Source organism: Callionymus lyra, chromosome 3, assembly GCF_982586985.1.
Source record: "Callionymus lyra chromosome 3, fCalLyr1.hap1.1, whole genome shotgun sequence".
NCBI classification, from domain to species: domain Eukaryota; kingdom Metazoa; phylum Chordata; class Actinopteri; order Syngnathiformes; family Callionymidae; genus Callionymus; species Callionymus lyra.
This window is the reverse complement of record NC_141820.1, coordinates 40799749-40821039: the sequence shown is the minus strand read 5'-3', so window position 1 is coordinate 40821039 and position 21291 is coordinate 40799749. Positions and strand designations below refer to the sequence as shown.

The 21291-nt window shown below is 39.0% G+C and overlaps 1 protein-coding gene across 1 annotated transcript in view; it reads left to right on the top strand.

Annotated features, from left to right (window-relative positions):
* Nucleotides 1-2591: 2591 nt before the first annotated feature.
* Nucleotides 2592-21291, top strand: part of dgat1a (diacylglycerol O-acyltransferase 1a) — a 37490-nt gene continuing 18790 nt past the window's right edge. The window contains exons 1-8 of the mRNA XM_087788006.1: nt 2592-2992; nt 4847-4934; nt 6059-6099; nt 6423-6508; nt 6584-6636; nt 6734-6839; nt 6988-7116; nt 7366-7443. Of these exons, the coding sequence (XP_087644132.1) occupies nt 2733-2992; nt 4847-4934; nt 6059-6099; nt 6423-6508; nt 6584-6636; nt 6734-6839; nt 6988-7116; nt 7366-7443 (841 nt within the window). The 5' untranslated portion in view covers nt 2592-2732. The remainder of the gene's footprint in view (nt 2993-4846; nt 4935-6058; nt 6100-6422; nt 6509-6583; nt 6637-6733; nt 6840-6987; nt 7117-7365; nt 7444-21291) is intronic.

Here is a 21291-nt window from a genome sequence, read left to right as displayed (position 1 = left end):
ACACCTGAGCTGCTGAACTAGCTGAGTCTACCCGGCATGTCTTTAACCTCATTCTACAGCTGGGGAAAGTACCAACCCTGTGGAAGACTTCCTGTCTTTTTTGGGGAATGGAACGCATTCCCTAAAAAAGAGCCAGAGGCCTTTCTTAGGAGGCTCCAATCATTCCACATCTGCAGGAAACTCCTCTGAATGTTTTACAGTTTATGTGGTGTGTTGGGTTGGGAATGTGTCCAAGGAGTGTCAACAGGTTGGAGAGAGGAGATCACTCAAAAACAAAACAATAAACAATTTCCCGAATGAGATCTCCAGAAGGATCAGTAAAGTTTTTCTGTATGTCTGTCCTTCTGTCTGTCTGCCCAACTACTGTCCATCATGGATGATGACGGTAATCCTCTGAACAGCACCATCAACGAGCAGAAAAGCAGATGGAGAGCACAAATGCTAATAGACCCATCCATCCAAACTCATTTAACTCACACGTAAAACAAATCTCACAGACTGCCTACTTGCAACATTAAAAAAATAGCCATTTACTTGCTTCAGTTACCTGGACTACTGTAACTTTCTTCTGTCAGGATGCCTAAAAAAAGCTTTACATGGCCTAGAACCAACAAACATCACATGTCCGATCCAAACATGTCAGCCCTCTAATATGTTATGCTCCTTAAAAACAGACCTATTAGTTATAGCCCAAATCTCTAACTGTAGATATGGAGCCAGGGCTTTCAGTTTTCAAGCCCCTCTTTTGTGGAACCAAATACCGGCTTCAGTCCGGAGGACAGACATCCTATGTTTAAGAGTAATCATAAAACTGTACTTTTTGATAAAGCCCATAGTTAGGACTGACTCAGTGGTGGACTGTCAGGGCCAGCAAGGCCATCTCTGCTGGCCTAAACACTATCAGACAGAATCACTGACTTATGTTTTAATATATTTTTTCCATGAATATTATTATATATAATATTATATAATTATATAATATTATTAGTATTCAATTATTTCCAATAGTCTTTCTCTTCATTTCATAGCTTTTCTCTTGGTTGCGCTGCTTCCACTAGTGTATGTTTATTTTAGAGGTTTTATCCAATCATATTTTAGTCATCATTTGTTGCCAGGGTCAAAAATCTGCCTCGACCCCTTCAGAATCGACAGTGCTGGCGTCTGTAGTTTAAAGTAAGTGGCAATGACGCTGTTGCTTCAACCAATCAGAGTTCTAGTTGGCAACACCAAGGCCTTCTAGCTGGCGTCCTGTGACGTCGGCATTTTCACGTCCTTTGATTGGATGTTCAGAGAAATACTCGTCAGAGCCAGCAAAGCATCTATAGCTAGCGGCGCGAACTAAAATATTTTGCGAGAGGATTTCATAACTTTTTTAACAATGGCTGACCGAGGAGAAGACATTGATTTGGTCGCACTTATGCTCACAAAACCATTTTCAAGACGGACTTTTCCAAAAACTGGACATTGTGAAGAACGGTCGGCAGACTCCGAAGCTAGCAAGTCTGTCCCAGCCGGGAAGAGGGTTTGTTGCCACTTTCGAGTCAGCAACTACGAGCGATGACCATCCCGGTGTCACTGCTTCTGTCGAAGATTCTCTGCCCTGAAGCGAATCAAAGCTTACTCCAGAAACACGACTGGACAGACTAGACCTACAGCATTATCCTCCATGGCGATAGAAAGGGACTTATTGTTGGAACTGAAACAGATAAACTGTACAACAGAGTAACTCTTCTTGAGGAAAGAAAGGATGGACTTTGCTTACAAATAATCAGTAGTTTTGGTGAGTAATGCATTTTATTTAAACGTTTTAATATTTTTGTCATTTAATGAGGTTAATATTGATGTTTCTGCTAGAGATGATGTATGTATGGCAGCTGTGGCTACAGTGAAAAAAGACTTGTTCAATTGTCCTAATTGGGTTTCTTGCTTTAGTAATGACATTCTTTCTTGCTACACTAGATACTTTTCTGTACTACAACATCTTGGGCGTCATAGCTCAGATGGTAGAGTGGGTGCCTGCAGTCCAAAAGGTTGCAGGTTCAATCCCAGCTCCAGACACTTGAGCAAGACACTGATTGCTCCTGATGGCAGACTTGGCGCGTGTATGCAGCCTACTCCCATCAGTATGTGTGAATGGCTGTCAAAGAGACCTATATAAATAGAGATTATTATTATTATTATACTGCATTTCTGTGAAATATTGATGGTTTCTATAGCCGTGGAGTCATAATGATGGCATTAAGAGGTGGATTAGTTCATGTTGGACACCAGTGAAGGCCTAGGTGTGAAATGCACGGCCCGCCACTGATATACAGTATATATATATATATATATATATATATATATATATATATATATATATATATATATATATATATAATGTATGTTTTTGTGTTCCCAGCAAGCTTTTATATTGCATTGATGTGGCTTTTGCATGTTTATTTTCTAGATTTTTGTAATTTCCCATTTATTAACAGTGCATATATGCTCTCCTGAAAGGAAAAAGGAGAAAAAGGCAACCCGGAAGGAATCACAAAAGGGGGATTTGAGACAAGGCAAAACCTGGCAACGCGTAAGCTAAAAAACGTACCTTGAGCTTTTAGCACAGTGTTTTGAGAGTTTATGGTTGTGTAGCAACCTTCTTTATCTTACTGACCGTTATATATTGAGCTGAGTCGTGCCTATGATCGGTGATGTCTGGAAGATAATTCTAAGTTTGCGCAGCAGTAGAAATGAACGACACGAGAGGGCTGGTAACCCGCCAGAGGAGGGCGTCGATACCCGGTGTGAAGCAGCAAAAAAATGGAAGTAAGACGTACGATTCTGTCTCGAATTCACGGCAGTGTCCGATTAATGAGAAAACACGGGAAATTCCTACATTTGAAATTCCCAATGAGGAAGAGGAAAAGGTCGCTGGACTAGTAAAGCATCAAAATCAACCATTCAGAAGAAAGCACAGAATTGCGATGGAAGAGGGGACAGATGACCTCAGGTAAAATGTATAATAAAAATTCTAACAATAATAACAGCAAACACGAAAACAACAATTTAAATAGGCTATAATTAGTTTACTCTGAATTAATTATAACTTTAGCTAAATGTAAATAATGGTCTTATATTTCAAAATAGTGTGTGAAAAATAATAATTACTTTATAATTATTTACAATACATATGCAAATAATTACTACGTGTATTTTTCACTTTGTGTTCATTTTTGTGTTACAAATAAATATAAGCTGCTAGGTAGCAGCAGACATGAAACCTTCCACAGCTAAAATAAATTAAATGATTTTCTGACATTTTTGTTTTTTAAAACAAATGAAAGCAGTTACGATATTGTAAACAGAGATTCAGTCTGTAAATTCTCAAACGTCAGAGCTCTTGAGCAATACTACAATATACATCTTTGTTCCCACATTGTCACAGCATATCACAATTTATAATATTGTAATATTTTGTTTCCTGAAGAGCTAGCTGAAGACTAACCTTACCTACCTGGGGTAAAATTAAGGGGACACTTTGAAATTGTGCCTCGATTGGAATATTGGAAATGTACAGTAGAGATAGACCGATATGGTTCTTCATGGCCGATACCGATTATTAGTAGTTAAGGAGGCCGATAACCGATATTTGGAGCTGATATTCATTTGCAGTAAAAGTTAATATATTGGCATCAATATTTTTTAAAATGGCTTTAAGCATATTTTTTATTAAACATCATAGAACATCAACATCATTTGTTTTAAAAATAACAACAAAACAAAAAGTGCAGTTTTCTTGAGTTCCCAGCATCAGCATCATTTCTAATGAATTTCAGTGAACATAAAATAAATAAATAAATAAAGCTTCCTGAAGTTTTATAAAGTAAATGCAACAAAGTGCAGAGAACTGATTGTGAAATCATTGTAGAATTGATTGTGGAATCAATTAGTAAGGTGCCCCTTTCACCTGTGCCGTTTCATACAACTCAGGGTGATGAATCCTAAGATGGGACCACAAGTTTGAAGTACTTTAGTTTTTTCCCATTGTTGCATCTGTCACAGACTGCCCTCCCTGGTGTTGGTTGAGTGTAATGCACCCATAGTGCACTCTTACGTCTATCCATCTGCCATTAGGGTTTGCAAAAAAATGTTTTAGAATTAAAAGTGGGGCCACATGATCAATTCATCATGCTTAATTTATTGCAGCACTTCAGAAGCCTGTAGTTGATTAATTTATGCAAATGTTATTATTTAACAACATGTGATAGCAGGGACCCTATAATTCAAAACTATGATAGCTGAAAAATAGTCAATAGGAGAGACTATTCATCCCTGAACACAATGCAGTTCATGTAGGCTCTATGATGCAGTTATGTTATGTCTTATGGAGCGCGTGTACAGAGCGTGTTGTGTATGTTTATTATTGTGCTAAATAAAACTAAAATGTTCCATGTTACCAACTTGTGTGTTCTTTGTGCATGGAAGAGGATCAACAATTTTGGCACCCAAACCAACCTACTCTAGATTTAGCATTCATTTAAATTGATTTGATTTCAAACAATAATGGAGCAAAGAAGAATTTGATTTTAATGACACTTTAGCTTAACAATAGTCTTTAAATATCCCCAGGAGGGTGAATTAAATATACAGGTGTGTGTAGGTGAACTGCAACCATCTACTTATCTGCCAAAATAGAATTTTAAATGGATATTTTTAAATACATATCACAAAAAGGAAGGTTTAGAATATTAAGCAAAAATGTGGAATACAGAATTCACAAAATTAAACAAAGAAACACTCTTCTTCATTTAAATACGTTTTTGTAGTGTGTCATGGATTTAATTGGGTTCTTCTTGTTTTTAAGCTGCCATATTCTACAGGAGTCCCTTCTTAGTTCTGCAAGTGGATACAGTAACTACAGAGGGATTCTGAATTGGTGTGTTGTTATGCTGGTGAGTGAAAAAAAAAGAGTTTTATCATGATATCTCACGATATTTTTGTAACATAGACAAAGGTACATCAAATTAACCTTTTTCTTTGTGTACTGTTTAATTCAATTTTAAGTATTTTTGCTATCATGCATTATGAATGCTTTACTTGGTGTTGCCTTCTACAACTAAGCAACAGCAATATCTCACACAATGTTTAGTTTCCCTTACTAGAAAAACATTTGAAATTGATCTGTAAGACATTAGTTTAGAATAGACCTCAGGTTTCATTAATAGCATCTATCTTTTTTTTCAAATGCAAGATATGACTCAGTGTTTGATAACATAAATTAAGTGTGCAAAAACCTTTTAGTATGATGAGATTATTGTAGATTAAAAAAAAAAATAGAAAAAATAATCTATGTTCATCAAGATAATTCAATTTGTATGTTCTATTTTGTGTTGACATAGGGGGTGGTTGATAATGTTTAGTGTAGGAACATAAAACTGCTGAACTTTGCTTTAAATGCACAAACAAAAGTGATTGTGCTTAACATGTTTAAAACATACAGTAGTTGATTGGGAACTTGGGGAATTGTCTGTAAGTATGAGTGCGTGTGATTGTTTTATCCAAAAAGACAGACGGCAAAGTTTGAAGTTGCAACATTAAAATGCTAATGTTGTCTTTCAGTCAATTTAAATAATGATTTTGATTGATTTTATCTTTTACATCAGGTCTTCCATAGGGACAGTCTTAAAGGCAGACATTAACAGACAGGAGCGGTTTTGAAGAGTGGGCAAATATTGCCACATCAAGATGTGCCAAAGTGATAGGCTCCTACCCAATAAAATTAACCAAAGGGGCTGCAACAAAGTATTAGTTTAATTGTGTGCATATTTATGCAACCAGCTTATTTTAAGTTTTTTATTTTATATTTTCCCCTTTAAAGTTTTCAGTTGTTTTTCAATTGCGTTGTACATCTCATAGGTCACATTAAAGGTAGAAAAATATTATTTCTAAAATCTTTTGTCTATTCTTTTTACATCACTGAAACCTGGCAATAGAACAGGGCTTTGTAGACTTTTTATATCCACTGTATATTCAAAGTGAGTGACATTTTTTTTATTCCTTCCTTTTCTACCTATAGGTGCTGAGCAATGCACGCCTTTTTTTGGAGAACATTATCAAGTTAGTACAGTTTTCTTATACACAAAAAATATTTTAAATCTTGTTGCTTCTGGGTCAAGGTGAAGGACCTCTGCCACTGCATATGTATTTTTGGAAGCTGGGGAGGTTGTTCACCTAAACCCGACGCAGAACACAAGGGATACTACAACATATATGGACCCAGAGACCGTAAAGGTCAAGTCATAAAGCACCCATCATATTTGCTAATACAGTTGCTAAAAGCTCAGCACAACATGATGTTGACATTTGAAAAACAAACAAAGATAGCAACATTTATGTGTATCTATGTTATGTGTATCTAATTTTGTTTCTTTTTTATTTAGGTACGGCATTCTCGTAGATCCTATCCAAGTAGTCTCTCTATTTTTTAAAGACCCGTACAGCTGGCCTTCCACCTGCCTAATTATTGGTATAGTATTATGAAGTAAATGTGAAAAGTTAAATTGCTATACTACCGGTAACGGTGTATCTTCTTTCATTGCAGTGTCAAATGTGTTCATCTTGATAACTTTGTACACACAGAGGCGCCTATCGCTTGTGAGTTCAAATGATTATATTTTCCCTAATTAATGAAGTTGAAAAACACTTACAATTTGAATTTGATGTATCATTTTAATTCATCCTTTCTCTCAAGGGCTCTATTACAGAAAACACTGGACTCATTCTTAATATTTTCAATCTACTGGCGGTCCTGATTTTTCCATGTGCAACTGTGCTGACTATGAGCTCAATAACTCCAGGTATGTAACTATGCATCGACATTCCCCCGTCCTAAATTTTTTTGATCAAAACTGTTGCATTTCTTAAAATAAGTATTCATCAGTTAGGATATTTTTTAATTCTGCCTGAAGGCATTTGGCCTGTAATTCTTCTTTTTGTGTGTCTCAGTTGGAGGGGCCATCTCTTTAGTAATCTACACAGTTCTGTTTCTCAAGCTGTATTCATACCAAGATACTAACAGGATGTTGCGAGAGCTTCGACATGCAAAAGCCAAAAAAATGACCCGATCAAAATCATGTGAGTCTACCTCTATATTTTCACTGGCTGAATATTGTTTAAATATAATGGTTGTTGTGTTGTGAACTTTGTGTGCGCTCTAGTTATCTTGTTATTATTGAATATGTATCTCCATGCTTGATATTATGATTGGGTTGTAAGGCTTCAGAAATCATTCTAATAAATACATTTTCACTGGATATCAATGTTTTATGTTTCATGTTTTACACAGTAATATGGTTTTATTAAAAAAAAATTGTACTTTTTTAGGCCCCTCTGTTGCTCAGACTAAAGAGAAAGCAGTTCTTCAGGGGAATGTTTCATACCCTGGAAATCTCACCCATAGAGGTAAAAACAATATTGTTCTTTACAAAAGACTTGAGCTTGACAAAAAACTGTGTTACCAGTGGGCGGGGCTTAAGCGCCTTTTCTAATGTGAATTTTAAACGTTTAAACTTTTAAAGCATGTATTTGAGCTTTTTATTGTTTTTGATTGTTTAAGCACTTTGTGACCCTGGCCTTGAAAGGCACTTTACAAATAAACTTTACTTTACTTTACAAACTTACTTTTGTGAAAAAAGACATAGTAATGAGTACAATATAGGTCCAGGATCAATTTAGGAGACACTTCAATCAATATATTAGTTGCCCTTAAATGTACAACATTGGTTTAAAATCAACAGATGCAAGTGTCTGCATTTAAATATGTGGATATGAAGTTATTTACAAACTTAAGAATACATTTTTCATTCCCCAACATTGTCACAGGTGAAGGTGCCAACATCATTGTTTTGTTTCACCTTTTACATTGTTTATTTGCTATTTCAGGTTATTTAACGAAATTGTCTAATATTTTCCTGTCTTTCACAGTTAGATATATTTAGTGTCTTCTTTGTAGGTACTTAAAACATGTGACACTGGGGGTGCCTGCGTGAAGGTTGTTTTACTCATGAAGACTATAGTTTGGCAACTACAGGCGTGACTGGGCTGGCCTATTTAGGAGTTTAGCAGCCCACTCCAAATGAAGAAACCCTTACAAAAGGTGAGGTACACATCGGCCACCATATTTCTTCCTGACTGGCAGACCGTGGCCAGTGGGGACCTACTTCTGCGGTCAATAACCAAGAAAACTGAAACCGAACCCTTTCAAGGTGGGAGCTTGGAATGTGAGGACCCTTGTAGATCACGATGACTGATTGTTTTTAACATTGAAATTGCTGCCCTATCTGAAACAAGACTTGCGGGAGAGGGAAGTCTCTCTGAAGTTGGAGCCAACAACGCTTTTTTCTGGAAAGGGAAAGATGTTGAAGAGGGGCGGATCCATCGTGTTGGTTTTGCGGTCAAGACCTCGATCGTGTATCACTATTTCCTTGTCCCAACCGCCATACACAAACGTCTCATGTCTCTACGTGTGCCACTTCCTGACATCAACCACCTGACTCTGAGGATGACCTCAAGGAGTCATTCTATCCTACCCTGAACAGTACCATCCAAGCTGTGCCCAGCAGAAATAAGCTTTTTGTGCTCTGAGACTTCAATGCCAGATTCGGTCATGTCACAGACTCTGGACCATCCTTAACTACATCCTCACCCAATCACGTGACCGTAGTGATGTCATTGTGACCCGCAGCATCCCCTGTGCAGATGACTGCTAGACAGGTCACAGGCTCCTCATAAGTCACCTCAGACTCCGACTGCGTAATCTTCCCCGCCACAACAGACCAGCAAAGAAGGGACGTTGGTTCAATGTTGCAGAGCTGAAGATCCCTGAAGTAAGGGAAGGCTACATAAACCATCTCACAGATTTCTACCACCAGCGCAACAGCAACCAGCACCATCAACAAGGCTGAAGAATATGCAGTTGGAAGAGATCTACCAGCTTCGCATGGGAGAATCGTCCTAGCTGTGCTAGCCTGCAATGCTTCCAGAAGGCAAAGCAGGAGTGCCATAGAAGGTTCCGAAAGTTGAAGAATCTCTGGCAAGATGAAGTAAAGGAGATCCAGTCTTACGCTGACAGCAGAGACCCCCAGCGCTTCGATGCTGCAACAAAGGAAATCTATGGTCCTCGCCGTGGAGGTACAAACACCCTCCTGACTGCTGACGGAAAAAACAACCTTACAAAAGATAAAGCCATCCTTGATAGGTGGAAAGAACACTTTTAGGTGCTCCTGAATCATCCATCTACTGTCATCACCATCTTCAGGAAGGGGGGATCTGTGTGTGGAAATTATCGCGGCATCTCCCTCCTTAGCATCACCGGGAAGATTCTTGCATGCATTCTACTAAACAGACTCCTAGCTGTTGCTGAGGAAGTCCTACCAGAGTCACAGTCCGGCTTTTTACCATCTCATGGCACAACTGACAGGATCTTCTGTGCTTGCCTGCTTGAAGGGAAGTCCTGTGAGCATCTACGTCTGCATCGCAGCGTCAGGAGAATGCCCGCAACCTGACTCCAAACTACTGAAGGCCACTCTCCTTCACGGTAACATTGACTATGCCAACTGGGAGACTCTTGCTGAAGACCGCACTAGATGGAGTTGAAGCATCATACAGGGGACAGACTACATGGAAATAGCGTCGTTGCACGAAGGAGTCAAGAGACAGAGACGTAAAGAGTGGCTTCTCCATTCTCGCTCTCCACCCACCCTGTGTTTTATATACAACTCTGGGCTTGTCACACCAGAAATGCCACCCAATAACAGCTTTAGCCTTACTTACTATTCATTCATTGAAACGTGTGAACTTCTATCATATCAAACCTATTTATTATGAACATTTTTTAACAGGTTACCAATGTGTCAGGTTAGGAAACTGACTTAAAACTAAAACTCAGAGAACAGATCAGAATTGGGTCAAAGTCACAATTAGAGTATACATTTTACTTACAAGGAGAGTGATAGGGAAACCTCTCATCACATGCCCAATTTCTCTTAGTTTCGGTCACATCTTTTATGCTCAATCGTCAGTTATTGGTTATCCAAAAGATAAGAAATAAGTTCAGAATGAACTAGAATGAAATTGTCTCAAATGGTGCAAACAAAGGTTAGTGGTCTCCCTTGAACAGAAGCAATAATTAACATGTAAATCATTGTGGTCAAGCAAATTGGATTACACCCAAAACAAGGGCTGCATGTTATTGGAAATAAATGCAATATTCGATATTGGTGTCTTGAATTATGATATCGATATTAATGCAATATTTTTTTCTTTCACCTAACAATGTAGCCATGCGCAGTCGCGAGTACTGTATGGAAGGTCCAGGGGTTTAGATTAGGAAAACGATGCGATATTTCCCTTTAGATATTTTCGATTCAATTCAATTTAATTTAAAGTGTATTTTCATAACACAGTTATCTCAAGACACTTAACAGTTGAAGTAAGACTATAGTTGAGAAAGGAAAAACAGATCCCAGCAACTCAATAATGAGTAAAGCACAGTGTGGCGATAGCGAGGAAAAACTTCCTTTCAAAAGGCAGAACACCTGAGCAGAACCAGACTGATTGTTGAAGGCCTCCTGCTGTGACCAGCTGGAAAGAAGGATTGAGGGGGTAGACAGATGGACAGAGAAAAGAGTGAGGGAGGATCCAGTGAGAGAAAAGAGGACAGTATAGAAGAGTCCATGAAGGTGCTGGAGAGAACTCAGGATCCAATGACATGGTGGAGGTCCTGGATCAGCAGCAGCTCTGGAGGTGGAGCCCTGGGGCTCTGGGAGAGAAAAAAAGTGTGGGTTTAAACTGCACAGAATGTATGATTGTAATGCAGAAAGGGAAGGATATACAGAGCTTGGTGTCTAAAACGTATCCAGCAATCTAAGCCTATAGCACCTTAAGGGGAAAAAAGGGCTGATCCAGACAGAGCCCGAGTCAGTCCTAATTATAGGTTTTATCGAAAAGTAAGGTTTTTAAACATAGAGAGGGTGTTCTGAATGAGCTGAAGAGTTCTGAGAGACTTTTTAGAACATCCTGACAGAAGAGTTACAATAGTCCAGCCTGGAGGTAACAAAAGCATGGATTCGTTTCTAAGCAGCATCCAAAGGAAAGAAGTGCCTGATACGAAACTCGGTGTATGTGTAAGTTGAATGATAAGTCCTAGTCAAAGCAGACACACAGATTATTTACAGTGGTGCTACCAGCAGGGAGAAGTCCATTTTGGAAAGCTAGATCATTAGTTAACGATTGTCTGACACGTTGTGGGCCAACTAGTAGAACCTCAGTTTTGTCTGAGTTCAGTAATAGGAAGTTTTTGGTCATCCAGGACTCAATATCTGTAATACAGGATTGTAGTTGTGTTAGCTGATTTCTTTCATCTGGCTTCATTGACAAGTAGAGTTGGGTGTCATCACCATAATAGTAAAAGTTTATGGAGTGTCTTCTGAACAAGTCCCCTAGTGGGAGCATATAGATTGTGAATAGGATTGGACCAAGAACAGAACGATGTGGGACACTATAGCTGACGTTAGTGTGTGCCGCTGAGAGGTGGTTGATATGTACATAGTTCTTTCTATCTGACAGATAGGATTTAAACCAGTTTAGAGCAGTTCCACGTATGCCTATATGTTTTCCTTATCTCTGTAGAAAGATTTGTTGGTCAACAGTGTCAAATGAACAAGAACTAAAACATGGCCCTGATCAGAGGCCATTAGCAGGTTGTTCCTTACTTTAAGCAGGGCATTCATTGTGCTGGGGTGCTCAAATTGATCATTGTCATGGTAACCACTTTCTCCAGAATCTTTGAACTGAAGACAAGATTAGAGATAGGTCTATAGTGAGAACCTTTGGATCAAGAGTGGGCTTTTTAAGCAGAGGTTTAATTACTGCAACTAAGGCACATAGCCTGATATTATTGATAAGTTAATAATGTCAAGTATGAAAGTCCTAAGTAAGGGGAACCCTTTTTTAAGTAGCCATGTGGGAATAGTATCCAGAAGAAATGTTGTGGATTTTGAGGAGGAAACTAACTGGTTAAAAGTAGTCAAACTATCAGTTTTAGTGTCTGTGTCCTGTAAAGCTGCAATGATTTTATTAGAAGAATCTCGGATGTCTTGAATCTTTTCTCTAATAGTTACGATTCTTTCATTAAAAATGTTCATGAAATTACTGATACTGGGATGTGGATGGATGGACTGCTAAATGGACTGATGGCTCTTTGTCAGCTCTGTGAACTTTGGGTTATTCTTGTTGGCTTCTATAAGTGATGAGAAATAGCAGGCTCTGGCTTTCCGTAGAGCTGCCTTGTATATATTTAAACTTGCCAGTCCTGGTAGAATTCATCATTTTTTGATGAACGCCATTTCTTCTCGTCTTCTTCTAATCATCTATAATCCTGTTTTAACTTACGTGTTTCCTGAGTATACCAGGGAGCACGACTACTTCTGTTAACAGTCTTTTGAGTTAGTGGTGCAATTAAGTCAAGAGTGTTATGTAGCAAGTCTGTGTACCTGTCCACAATGTTATCAATTTCTTGGTAACTATGTGTAGAGTTTCCTGACACACTGAGACTAGACATTTTACTTAGCACTGAGGGAATTGTTTCCTTAAATTTTGTTATGGCATTTTCAGACAGACATCTCTTGAGAGTTCTCCTGATCTGTAGTGCTGGGTAATTTAAGATAAAATCAAAAGTTATTAATCAATGGTCAGAAAGAACTGAATTCTGAGGAGAAACAATAACATTTGTAATTTCAAGTCTCGATCCTATTCCCACATGGCTACATAAAGAACTGTTCCCCTTACTAAGCACTTTCATACTTGATTTTATTAACTTGTCAATGACATCAGGCTATGTGCCTCAGATTTTTAAAGTTGCAGTAATTAAATCTCTGCTTAAAAAACCCACTCTTGATCCAGAGGTTCTCACTAACTATATGCCTATCTCTAATCTTGTCTTTATTTCTAAAATTCAGATTCACCACATCCACGATACTTCTAATAAAATCATTGCAGCTTTACAGACAGACACAGACACTAAAACAGATAGTTTGACTACTTGTATTCTGACTGACTACTACCACAACATTTATTCTGGATACTATTCCCACATTGCTACTTAAAAAAGGGTTCCCCTTAGGACTTTCATACTTGACATTATTAACTTATCAATTATATCAGGCTATGTGCCTTAGTTGCAGTAATTAAACCTCTGCTTAAAAATCCCAGTCTTGATCCAAAGGTTCTCACTAACTATAGACCTATCTCTAATCTTGTCTTCATTTCAAAGATTCTGGAGAAAGTGGTTACCATGACAATGATCAATTTGAGGTGTTTCAGTCTGGTTTTAAGGAACACCACAGCACGGAGACCTCCCTGGTAAAGGTAAGTAACAACCTGCTGATGGCCTCTGATCAGGGCCATGTTTCAGTTCTTGTTCTTCTAGATCTCAGTGCTGCATTTGATACTGTTGACCACCAAATCCTTCTACAGAGGCTAGAAAACCATATAGGCATACGTGGAACTGCTCTAAACTGGCTTAAATCTTACTTGTCGGATAGAACGCACTATGTACATGTCAACCACCTCTTATCGACACACACTAAGATCAGCTATGGTATCCCACAAGGTTCTGTTCTTGGTCCAATCCTATTCACAATCTATATGCTCCCACTAGAGGACTTGATCAGAAGACACTCTATAAACTTTCACTGTTATGCGGTTGACACCCAACTCTACTTGTCAATGAAGCCAGATGAAAGAAATCAGCTAACACAACTACAGTCCTGTATCACAGATATCAAGTCCTGGATGACCAAAAACTTCCTTCTACTGAACTTGGAAAAAACTGAGGTTTTACTAGTTGGTCCGCAACATCTCAGACAATCATTAACTAATGATCTAGCTTTACATAATGGACTTGCTCCTGCTACTAGCACCACTGTAAAGAATCTGGGTGTCTGCTTTGACGAGGACTTATCATTTAACTCACACATAAAACAAATCTCATGGACTGCCTACTTCCACCTTCGTAACATTTAAAAAATCAGGCACTTACTTCCTTAAGATGCTGCTGAGAAACTCATCCATGCTTTAGTTACCTCCAGGCTTGACTATTGTAAGTCTCTTCTGTCAGGATGTTCTAAAAAGTCTCTCAGAACTCTGCAGCTCGTGTCCTGAGACTAAGAGGCGCGAACACATTTCCCCTGTGCTGTCTTCCTTACATTGGCTTCCTGTATAATTTAGAATACAATTTAAAATCCTTCGCTTAACCTATAAAGCCCTACATGGTCTAGAACCCAACTTTTTATCTTAGCTGCTATAGGCTGAGAATGCTGGAGGAGTTTTAGACAACAAGCTCTGTATATCCTTCTTTTCTGCATTACATTCATCACCTGTGCAGTTTAAACCCACACTTTTTTTTCTCTCCCGGAGCCCCAGGGCTCCACCTCCAGAGCTGCTGCTGATCCAGGATCTTCACCACGTCATCAGATTCCAAGTTCTCTCCAGCACCTCCATGGACTCTCCCATACTCTCCTCTTTTCTCTCACTATATCCTCCCTCACTCTTCTCCTTATCCATCTGTCTATCCCCCTATCCTAACTTCCAGCCGGTTAAAGCAGGAGGCCGTCAGCAATGAGTCAGGTTCCGCTCGAGGTTCCTGCCTTCTAAAAGGAAGTTTTTCCTCGCCATAGCTCACTGCACAGAGTTTCGCTTATTGCTCATTGTTGAATTGCTGGGATCTGTTTTTCCTTAATCAACTATAGTCTAACTTCAACTGTAAAGTGTCCTGAGATAACTTTGTTATGATAACTTTAAATAAAATTGAATTGAATTGAATTGAATTGTATGCTCCTGGACAGGATCTAATGTGTGCTTAAAACAGTGAGTCGGTTCATGTACATACTTAGAGAAACCAAATGACTCCAGGATAGAGTTAAACATGTAAGCCAAGCTATCATGGACCATATCCACGTGGATGTTAAAGTCACCAACAATAATCACTTTATCTGATTTAAGCACAGAAGCTCAGACAATAATTCAGAATATGGTCCAGGAGGACGATAGAGTCCAGCAAAGAGAAGTGACTGACCTGATCTCAAGGTTGTATTAGATATGCTAAGTATAATACTTTTGGGTTGAAAACTGGATTTGGACGCAGTGATACTTTCCTTTTATCTGGAGAGAAACGTAAGCGTAAGAGTCATGAACAGACAGAGCTGCCAAGTTCCCCACTCGTTTTGCAGACAGAACTGTAACCAACAAAGCTGTTTTCAAAGTTAACATCTTCAGCGCCACACTGTGAAGAGGCTAAAATGGAGCCCTTGTTAATGCATCAAGAACTGTGATCAAATCACATGATGGAGTTAATGAACAGCTTGGACCATGCAGCCTACGAGAGCCCTGCAGGAAACGAGCCACCAAAGTATGTGAGCCTGGTGATTTTCCATCAATGCTAACATGGCATGCTGATAACGCCGCCACATAAACCTTGAGTGTTGATGGCGACAAACCCTTCTTCTGAAGGCCGTGCAAGAAGAGTAGAATACTATTTATCTTGCAACAAAAAGAATCAACCTTCTGCTCTGTGCACCATTGCTCAAAAACCTTTCACTTATAGGCATATTGTGTCCTAGTGGAGGGAGCCCTGGTGTTTTGTATTACCTCTACAACCTCCAGAGTTAATCCTTCGCCCAATAGATGGTCCCGTTCAGGGGCCAAGCAACCAGCTTCCACTTTGCGGAGCTGGGTGAAAAATGAGTCAACAGATCGTGACGCGAGGGGGAGCGGCCATGGCGTCCCTGACAGCAAGGTCTTCAGGTCTGCAAACCATGAATGAGTTGGCCAATTCGGAGCCACCAAAATCACCTTAGCTCTTTCTTCTCTCACCTTGTCCAACACTTTCAACCCATCCTAAACCTACGCCCATATGGGCCAGATCCAGACAGAAATCCAGGGTTTCAAAGCATGGTGCAGATACAGTACCATGGACAGATCCTTCATTTGATTGACACGATGATTTATAAACCATCTTTGAAGAGGTCTCATTTTCAGCAGACCTAGCAGAACCACAGATGGTGCCGCGGCCATCTACCCAAGAAGAATCATAACTTGCCCTGAAGTGTCATAGTTATTTTGAACGAGCTCTCATAGACACAGAGTTCAGCTTGAGGTCCAAATACAGTGTATTCTGAGAAGGACTCAGAGGGATCTTCTCCCAGTTCACCACAAAACCCAGTTTGTGTAGGTGATTTATCAAAATCTCTGTTTGAGATATAACCAGATTTTTTTAATCTGAAATCAGAAGCATGTTGTCTAGATATGACCAGAAAATACTTTATGCCCTAAGCGTGAGGAGAAGCTTTTTTAATTCCATATTTATTGCTCTAAGGTCCACTATTGGACGGAATGAGCAGTTGTCTTTGGAATGAGAAAATATCTTGAGTAAAACCCTGCTGTTCACCTCCTCGGCTTTCACCTGGCGAATCGCGCCCTTCTTCAGTTAGGAGGTGACCTCCCCTTAGAGAATCGGCCGAGTTGTGTCTGAGAATGTCGTCTGAATGACACCCGTGTCCTGGAGGTGACTGGTTAAACTGCAATGCTTAACCCTCCTCGAGTGTCTTTTTTAACCATGGGCATAGAGCACACATGCTCCTCCAATTGTCGAGACAAGCTGACAGACTGACAGTAGATGTAAAAAATTGTCCTGGCCTTACAACATGAGATCTTTTAGGGCAGGGGTGCTCACACTTTTTCGGTTTGCGAGCTACTTTTATAATTGTCAAGTTCAAAAGATCTACCTTCATCAAATTTGCTCAACGTAAGTAAGAACATACTTTACTCAGATGACTAGCACTGAATGAAGTCAATGCACTGATAATCAGTCATGATGGAAGGATGTGTGGATTTAATCATCTTCATAGAAATGCTGACTTACATAAATAACTTGAGTCAGTCAGTAAGGAGGATATTTCCTCATAAGAAGATACTTTTCCTCTGAGAGTAACTTCCAAAAATGTCCATGAGACCTGGTCTTAAGCTCAGTTTCAGCCTGTGTTAAATCTCATCCTCCACTGCAGACAAGTTCAGGACTCATATGTACTAAGAATTGCATTGATTTCCTACTAAAAATGGTCATTCATTCGAACCCAAATGGTGCACAAAAATATTAATGTGCTTGACACGAATTCAAGCCCTTTTCCTTTGTTCATCAAAATCAGACGGGTTCATCCCTTTCCATGCCTCCATTTCTATATGTCGATCATATTTAAAGTTAGCACAAGACTTAAATTTCTCCTTTCTGTGAACATGAAAAAACAAAAACAAATGAAAACATGAATTCAAACTAACAGTTTATATTTGTTAATTTTAAACATGTCTGATTTGAATCTCACTATTGTAAATGAGTTCAGATGTGCTTCGGTGTAAATGTTTATATTTTACATACACGGTTATTAACAAGAATACTGAATTTACAGAGGCGACCAGTGGATTATTTAAAATTTAAAACATCTTCAGATGAAGTTTAACGAGAATAAAACTGTTAATCAGTAACTTCACATTATCATCGCTTTGTCTGAACATCCTTAGAATTTGTGGCTCACCTGCACAACTGTTTAACGTGTTTGGGTTTCAGTGTATTCTTATTATATTCGTGAGATAAAGGTAATTTACAAATAGTCATCATGTGATGGTGTATTAATACAAGTGTGTTTTAAGGATGTATCCTCGATCACGTGATCACATGAGGAAAAACAGCAATTGTTGCGCTTTCATTGGAACCTGCGTGACGTGATGTTATTGTGACTCTCGCAGAGAAGACCTGAAGCGATCAAACGCGCATTATTTTGTTCAATATATTATTTAAAAAAAACAAGCTTACAACTCTATATAGTTTTTCTGAATTGCGTAAAATTACTGTCGGGAAATCTGCACGTTTTGCTCTTTTTATTCTCCATTCATATGAACTTTGCTGTGCGTTCACTGGAAGAGGTGGGAGCACAGATTGGCTGCTGTGAATGTCAATCAAATTGTCAACCAATCGGCGCAATAACCATTTGATTGACATGCACAGCAGCCAATCTGAGCTTTCTTTACTATTTTCTTATATAATATTTTATTAAATCACGCGATCTACTCGCAACAGCAGATCGACCGGTCGATGTATTGCCCACCCCTGTTTTAGGGGCTTTCGCTGGCACAGAGCTGAGTACATTCAATTTCCTTTACGTTCTATAGGAGGTCGAAATTACAGTCCTAAACGACGGTGTGTCCCCCTGAAGGAAACTAGGTCCTCTGCTGTTTTCGGCCCCTCACCGCTGAAGCCGAGGGCTGCTGAGGTGGGCGAAAAGGACGTGTGTTCCAGCCTCTCATGCTACTACCAGGTTGCCGCTGTACTCCATTAGCTGGAGCTGCAGCCTCCTGGTTGCGTGACAAGCTCCGTTGTCCTCCACAGGAGGAAGAGTCCCTGCGAGGATGGAGGTCCTGGCAGGGTTCCCGTGTCGGAGAGCAGGTCCGGCGGGGCATGATATTATGAAGGGCCACCGACTCCTTCTGCTGTCTGTCGAAACCAGCCCAAAATGTCTCGAAATTGTCACAGGAGCATTGATCAGTTTCACCTTCACCTTCTCCGACATTTGAAAGGGTTCAGCCACAAATGACGCTGTGTCACTACTGAAATCCCCATCACTGCGTGCATCTTGGGCCGCTCCTTTCGCCATGTTGAGGCAGATGTCCGTAGCTTTGCGAGGTCTAACATACGTCTCTGGTGTAGCGTTGCCCTCCAACTCACGGAGAAGGAAAGCCAGATATGCTTGGAGCAGATCAATGTTATGAGCACCGACTGACCTGCCGCTTTGTAGGACCACTCAGCTAAGCTAGTTGTAAGCCTACACGCCCTCCAAGGGAGCTGCCGCTTCTCCGCAGAAAGGGAGGGGCACAGGTGCGCTGCCACAGACTCTTCCAGCGGAGGCATGGAGAGGTAGCCTAAATCTGGCTCTATGTCCAACGTTGACCAAGCACTGAAAGCTTGTATCGGAGAGCAGGTCTTTTGTGGTGCCCCCCACAGAGATCTTACCTCCTTCATTAAGTCATTTAAGACTGGGAGAGGGCAAGGTGCTGTCGGAACCGACACTTGTCCAGTGGGTAAAATCTGTTCGAAATGCTAAGGGATTGGTGGTGCTCGTTGTTTCGTATGTTACTGTTCCTTTAAGACTCAGACAGGTGAGGGGGGAAGAGAGAGCAAGGAGTAATAGTTCTGCGCTGATGATCGTGAAGAACTTATGTTATTCTTATGCCCTTGTGGGGATTTTGTTTTCCGATGAACCGACCCCTCCCCAGCCTCGTACGTGGTGGTGGAATGAAGGACAGACACATGAGTTTAAGAAAAATGCTCGTTTAGTGAATTATGCAAAAGTCAGAGACAAACTTACGTGAACACGGGCGCTAGCAAGCAGAGAGATCTATCGCAGACGTCTTTGAATGCCAGAACGCAAACATCTCACAAAATGGTGGATCTTTACAGTAGAATATTCAGGTTAACGCCTCTAGTCAATTGTACATGTAGGATTGGTCTGTAACTGTAAACACTTGATTCAAAGATGGCCGGTCGCACGTGATCGTAGTGGAAACTTACCAAAGATTGTTGTCTTCTAGAGAGTCTCTGTTCCCAGCGACTTGCTGGCCTGTTGTGTCTTTCAGTTTGAGTTCTCAAACAGGTGTCCAGAGACTTGCTGGAATCTGGGATTGTTGAATCTTTCTGTGTGTGTGGAAGGCTTTGTGACCTGGCCTGTGAGTTGTGAACCTGAGTAGTTTGAGTTAAGTTTAAGGGAATGCAATGCAAGACAATGATTATTTAATATGAATTAAATATGTAAGATTATCAGTTAATCAAGTGACTATTTGAAATGTTTGTTAAATCTAGATGATTGATTACAGTAAAGTTGTCATTTCCTTACATTCCCCCTGATTGCATCATGAAATAATGATGCAATAAAACAAAGACAAGTCTGATTACAAAATAGTAATCGCGAATCTGATTATAAACTAAACATGCTAAACTATCATCCGTATAGTGCCACACAAAGATTACATATGGTGAGAAAGCAACAGAGGAAACACAGATTCATTTAATGAATACAATTATACATTATGAGCATTTCTCTCAAATCAAAAAAAAAAGAATGAACATGAACAATTTAAACTAATTGAATGCCCCCTTCAGCAGTGTTGATCAACAGAACCGTGCAACAAGAATCACCAAACATGTAACAAACCTATTATCCAGCTAAGTCCTATCTAAGTCCTCCCCCTGAGGGACAAATAAACAACCTAATTTATTTGTAAATGTTTTCTTGACAAACTTTATATTCCAATATATTGTCAAATAATTTAATTAATCATAATACTCTTGGTATTGACTCTCTTAAATGTATTTATGAATAAATGTATTCAATTATATGACATTATCAGATACAAAAATATTCTAAGTTGAATCATTATTATTCCTCTAAGATTTGGTTTGAAAGTCTATTGCTAAAGTAAATGGATTATATCAAATAGAAAAAATTGACTATGTGCAAACTATTCTGCAGCCGTTTATTTATTCAATTATGTTTTTTCTATATAAGAATTTCTATTGTTGGATTTCTGGACCTAAGTTTAACCAATTAATAAAAGACTTACTTTGTGAACAAAAGAAAAAAAATAAAATAAAAAATTATCTACTCTATAAAATATTTTTTCAATTATAAATATAATGATTCAACTTTTCTTTTCTTTTCTTGTCCTTTTTTACATAAAGAACACAATTTGAGAACCTTCATTTCCATTATTAACCCATTTATTATCTTTATATTGAAGTTGTCCTCCAATAACTGTTAACTCTAGTATTTATTTGGTATTTATTTTATGTTTCCTTTGTTGTACTAAGAGGAAGTATATGACACTCGCTTAAGACTTCAATCAAATCATTTTGTCATGTGGATGTAGAGTAGTAATTTCCAATGCTTATATCATTTAATTCCGTCAATAAATTACACTTGCAAGTCCATGTATTGTCAATTTTAGAATTCAACTTGTTTATTTCACATCAAGCTCTTGCTCTAGTTCTTAATTTTTGATCAACTTAGATTAAAGGTAGATTTATCCTTAACAAAGCTAATTTAAAGATTGCTATGATTCTGTCATTTCTAAATATATTATTCACTATTTTCTTTCCTGAAGGCATCATTTATTTATTTATTTCTGATAGGTCATTAGAAGCAGCTT